Source organism: Myxocyprinus asiaticus, chromosome 4, assembly GCF_019703515.2.
Source record: "Myxocyprinus asiaticus isolate MX2 ecotype Aquarium Trade chromosome 4, UBuf_Myxa_2, whole genome shotgun sequence".
Classification (NCBI taxonomy): domain Eukaryota; kingdom Metazoa; phylum Chordata; class Actinopteri; order Cypriniformes; family Catostomidae; genus Myxocyprinus; species Myxocyprinus asiaticus.
Genome location: NC_059347.1, coordinates 56,902,044 through 56,908,043, shown reverse-complemented (window position 1 = coordinate 56,908,043; position 6,000 = coordinate 56,902,044). Strand labels below are relative to the sequence as shown.

Genomic DNA, 6,000 nt, shown 5'->3' with positions numbered 1-6,000 from the left:
CCAAACAGTTCACCTAAAAATGAAAATTCTCTCATCATTTACTCACCCTTCTGCCATCCCAGATGTGTATGACTTTCTCTCATCTACTGAACTCAAATGAAGATTTTTAGAAGAATTTCTCAGCTCTTTTGTTTTATACAATGCAAGTGAATGGGTGCCAAAATTTTGAAGCACACAAAATCACATAAGTCAGCATAAAAGTAACCCATAAGACTCCAGTGGTTTAATCAATATCTTTAGAAGCGATATAATAGGTGTGGGTGAGAAACAGATCACTTTCACAATCTTCTTCTTGTGTTTTTAGTGACTCACGTTCTTCATGTATATCGCCCCCTACTGGGCAGGGAGAAGAATTTCAAGTAAAAAAAGAACTTAAATATTATCTGTTTCTCACCCACTCCTATCATATCACTTCTGCAGATATGGATTAAAACACCGGAGTTGTATGGATTGGGATTACTTTTATGATGCCTTTATGTGCTTTTTGGAGCGTCAACATTTTGGCACCCATTCAACCATGTATTGTATGGACCTACAGAGCTAAAATATTCTTCTAAAAATCATAATTTGTGTTCTGTAGAAGAAAGAAAGTCATACATATTGGGGATGGCATGAGGGTGAGTAAATGATGAGAGAAATTTCATTTTTGTGTGAACAATCCCTTTAAATATATTAAAGAATGTTGATTTAAAGTGTAAAACTGATGCAAAGTATAAAATAGTGAAAAAAATACTATTTGTGTATCCTACGTATTTTTTTCAAGGTTTTCTGGACATCCCACATTTCGGATGGCGTTAAGCCCTACATGCACACATTAAAACATCATCTATTAGTTTGGACTGTTGTAACCTACTCTGTAGTCTGCCACCAAAGTTAGCTTTGTACATTTAATGTCAGCTTTTGCTGCTAATATGGAAAGAGCAAGTAAGGATAATGGAAAGGAATAATGTTACTGTGCATACAGAGAAAAGAGTGTGAAGCACCCATCTACATAATTTCCTATTATTGAAGCTCACAATCTTCAATCACACATCAAGTTGCTGACAAACAGAAGTTAAAACTAAAACATACACACACACACACACACACACACACACACTGAAGGACTCGTGTTACAGCAAATTTGATATTTAATATGGAAAATAAGAAAAAAGATAAAAGAAAACAAGTCTTCCTTGGTCCCCAATATATTACTATACATAAAGTATCTACTCTGTTTATGCAATGTACATGAAGGACACATGAAGAGTTGATTGAACGAAAGACCATTATTGCGTGCTATTTGATAAAAGTTCATTTCACGTAAAAAAAGACGCACATACAATCACACTCAAAGTATTATTCACACACACACACACACACACGTCTTGGTCTCTATAGTACTGTATATGTTCTGAAAAGCAAACTGTGATAAGTGACAACAGAAACTGTCTCAGGCTCACTTCAGCAAAGGCTTCTGGGAGAATAAGTTTTTTTTTTTGTGGTTTTCCATTCACCAACGTTCAATCTAAATCCCAGCGCTACTGGAGGACTTTCAAACATCCTGCATAGCCGAAACCTCTCAGCAGCCAAACAATAAAACTTCTGTACATTTTAAGACAATTTCTGAAATACAGTAAACACAAAGTATGGAAAAGGAATGCTGTAGAAACTAATAGAAGCTGATGGAAAAAGAGGGAAATATTAGGTCTTGGTTAAATCATAGTCCACTACATCATTTTAAGTTTTTTTTTCTTTTTTCTTTTTTTTTTTGGTGCAAGTCTCGTATACTTTCAGAAATGTTTGCTAAAAATATTACAAGACATTAAACAGTTTTATAAAACATTAAAGTGGATTAAAAAGATGTGCTTTAAATAAATGTAACCTTGAATAAATCCCCCTCTCTCCCCCATAATGTGCCTTGTACAGAGATCAAGATAAAATGAATCTCTTTTTCAATTTAATTGGGCCAGTATTTCATCCTCAGACAGACTTAATTCATCGAGATTCACCAACAATGTAATCGTAGAACTGTATGCCAACATTGAGGGGTTGTAGAGTTTCCTATGCAATTGAGTTGAGTTTGTCTGGCTGTTGGGTCAAAGTATTGCCATTTTTGCTGAATAATGAAGTCAGCATGAAATGCATTCGCAACCCATTTTATTTCCAAAATGCGACATATTTAAAAAAAAATAAACACCTTTGACTAATCCCAATCGTTATGCTTCTTTTTCAAAATCCATTGTTATTTGCAATGTTATGTTAATATTTATCACATTAATTTACAACATTAAATTACTGCATTAACTACTGGCAAGATTAAAAAAAAAAAAAAAAAACACAGAAAAAGATGTATTGCCTACAACAATAGCTTAAAACAATGCCAAAATATCTACTTGGTGATTCATTAACATTAACCAATAAGACAGCCGAAAAGAAAAGTTATTTTAGAAGCAGAGCAAGTTCTTTTTGTTTCGATGAAAAATTCAGACAAACCTTTTCTTTGGAATGATAAATCGTGCATATTAAGACCAAGAAAATGTATCAAGAAAGTAAAGAGGGTTGGATTTTGATTTCATGTTGACTTTAAAGTGGCCTGTTATAAGTTGGGGGAAGGAAACAGTGCATTCAATTGCACGCCAGTCCATTGTTGGCTCTATAACCCTCTCCTCTCGCCTCTGAAAGGGTTTTTAATCTAACTATAACAGTAGTTCTGCTAGGTCCAGGCAGAGCAAGTCTCCAGCCCGGCTATCTCCAAAGAACCTGTAAAATAACATTCATATTCAGAAAGCAAAACACTTAATATCATACTATCCACATATTCAGAATAATCAAGACATATCTCCAGTGTGGGGGTAAATAAGGAACGAAAATAGGACAAATACCGCAAAAAATCACCTTCTAAATCAGTAATTTGGTCTTGTTTTCTAGTAAAAATTTCGAAACATCCTTAAAACTAGACAGATTTAAAATGATATTATGTTTTAAGAGAAATACTCATTTCAAAGGGAAAACAGGTTTATTTTTCATACCCCATTGGCAAGTAGTTTTTTCTTATTTTAAGTGTCAGCCTTCCCAATTTTTGTTAGAATTCTAACTTATGCCATTTTGCTTCTTAAGTAAATGTATCTTGTTTTAAGGATGTTTAGATATTCAGCAAAGCAAGACAAATACTAATTTAGAATATGATTTTTTTTGTTGTTTTTTTGCTGTGAACGAAATAAAACAGAAAATAACAAAGACAGCAGTGCTTAACGATACACAAACACAGTTCTGACAAATACAACATTCCTCCAGTTGGTTCTTTACGCCTAGAATATACAGTAGGCTCAGGAGTCACTGTTCTTCTTGACAAAGAATATAACAACGAAATGACAAAAATACATTTTTAATAAAGACATAAAGGACAAATGAAAAAAAGTGTCTATAGATTGGAAAGATGTCTTTGAGTCCCAATGGAGATTCATTCATGAATAAATGCCTTTGGTAAAATCTCATCATCTTTAGATCTCTCCTCCATTGGATTCCTAACGCTCTGATGACGCTACATTGTGGCTATAATGTTCTGGCTCCACTTCACTGAATGTCTACAGGAAGAGCCGTCAGAATACTTCCAGACGTATCATCATGGTAACAATTCTCCTCCAGGTTAAGTAGAGCAGGTGTCAGTCATGAATGGGGTACAAAAGTTCGCAGGGCCTGATACAAACTGTGAAAAGAGGGCCGATCAGTGATGTCACGACTCCAGCAATGCATCATCAGCTCAAACAGAGAGGATGGGCAGAGCGGTGGTGCAGAGAGAAAAATCTAGAAAAGAGTGAGAATATGATCATGATGAAGTAAAAGTAGTTAATAAGACTTGCAAATGAAAATTCAGGGTTGCTGCAGAGTTTTTAAAATCAAATTTAAGACTTTTTCAAGACCTGAACAAATACAATTAATACCGTATCCCCATACCAAAACAAACCCACACAATCTTATAGATCATGTATCAATAAATAATTCATGTATCACAGACTCTTACTTAAACAGGCAGGGGCACATACTCAGCATGGCCTTAACATTGCTTATCAGTAAAAAAAATTTGATTCATAGTGTGGAACATTTAAGTTTAAAAGCTGAAATACACCGGGGACTCTTATTTTGAAATGTTTGCGTTTCACTGCATCCAGCTGCTTACTCAAACAGATAAGGGAAATAAAATGTGCACTCCTACAATAATCTACAACGTATAACAATATAAACAATTAAAAGTAAACATTGTCATATTTCATCATCAACAGGGGATCATTAGTGATCACTTGTCATAAATTGACGATATGACCTAATGATTGCAAACTGCTCAGCAACAGCTGGAAACACTCACACGGCCCACGTGCGTGGAGAAAATACAGTGCCACGTTTTCACTCTGAAAGACGCAGCGCATGCATTTATTTAAGTGAATCGTATACTTTTGAAGTTAGATAATCGTATTAGGTAATATCACAATTCCCATCTTTCCGCCCCTAAATTTAAGACCTCTTTAAATGATAATTAAGACTTTTGTTGTATCATTTAAGATATTTAAGACTTTTTATGACCTTAAAATTAGGAAAACTGAATTTAAGATATTTTAAGGATCTGTGGGAACCCTGAAATTCTGTCCAATTTATCATTGATTGCCAGGAGAAATCATGGGACTTTTTTAAATTAACTTCTTTAATTCAACTGACTTTAAATCAAGATCTTTAGTGTCATTGTACAGATTGTTCCAGTAAATACAACAAAGAGGGGCGTAGATTCTGGGGGGATGCGGGAGGTAATCCCCCCAAAGGTCAAAACAAGCAAGTACAACCCTCTCCAATATTTCTACCATGATTAATGGAAACATGGGAAATGCTTCACGTTGCAACCCCCCAACAATATTCAAGCCAAATCTACGCCCTTGACATCAAATAGTTTGACTAGTTTTTGCTATTTGTCCAAGTGGCTTCATTTGTTTTCACTTTTATTCAATGCAATATACAGTCCAGTTTTTATCCAGATTAACTCAACCTTACTTTGTAATGGCATGATGTTGAGTAAATTCGAAAACATTTGAACTTTGGTGTGTGTATGTACCTGTCTCCCCTGGTTTCTGAAGAACTCTCCGGTGTTCTCAATGACCTGTTCATCAGACAGCAAGCTGTAGGGTTGCTCTTTACATAAAGTGAAGATCTCCCAGAGAGTTACTCCAAATGCCCACACATCACTCGCTGTTGTGAACTTCCCCTAAAAGCATTCACATGTTAACACACAATGCATTAATAGAAAGAAAGGCATAGCAGACAAATGTCTCAATCCAGTAGTTAATTGAAACCAGTACAACTGAAATATGCATAGCAGCACAAAACAGCATTTAAAAAATATCCTCCTAAATGGACGTTCACACTGAAAGCGATTAAATCGCTGGAGGTAACAAAGTCGGTCGCTGTCGCCCATGTTGCCTCAAATCGTCAACTCACATTGAAAATGAATGATGTTGCTTTTTTGCTTTGTCAGTGTGAACGTAATGATGATAATATCTTGGTTTTACCTGCAGTATATCCAACCAATAACGTTGGAGCGATTCCCACTAGCAACGGCAACTAGCAACAGAGAGTACAGAGACCAGTGACACCCACCAACAAACTCGCTGGCAGTGTGAACGGAGCTTTAGAAAAGAGGTAGACTGATATATCGGTTTTAAAGATTAACTGGTGCTGATAGTTGCTTTTTGGAACTATCGGTTATAGGCAATTATGCAGATTATGTAGATTTCTTTTTTATTCCTCCGTGTTCCTCTGTGGCTGGCACTGGAGGATTCTACAGTAAGAACGACTTGATTCTACAATATAACAGCGGCCTCTAATAAAATAAAACAATCACTGACACCTCGTGGGGATCTAAATCTGTCAACATTGACAATTTTCAGCCATATTTTTATCCCCATTTTAATGCATATTATATTTAGATTAGATAATCAAGTGTTCTAAACTGAAGTGAGGGCATCCAAAGAAAAC

The 6,000-nt window shown here is 35.5% G+C and overlaps 1 protein-coding gene across 2 annotated transcripts in view; it reads right to left on the bottom strand.

The window, feature by feature from the left end:
* Nucleotides 1–1,107: 1,107 nt before the first annotated feature.
* The window catches only part of LOC127437662 (discoidin domain-containing receptor 2-like), a 54,437-nt gene continuing 49,544 nt past the window's right edge, over nt 1,108–6,000 (bottom strand). For both annotated transcript variants that reach the window (XM_051692731.1, XM_051692724.1), the window contains exons 16-17: nt 5,081–5,230; nt 1,108–3,786 (exon numbers count right to left, since the gene is read on the bottom strand). In XM_051692731.1, coding sequence (XP_051548691.1) covers nt 3,649–3,786; nt 5,081–5,230 — 288 coding nt within the window. In that variant the 3' untranslated portion in view covers nt 1,108–3,648. The remainder of the gene's footprint in view (nt 3,787–5,080; nt 5,231–6,000) is intronic.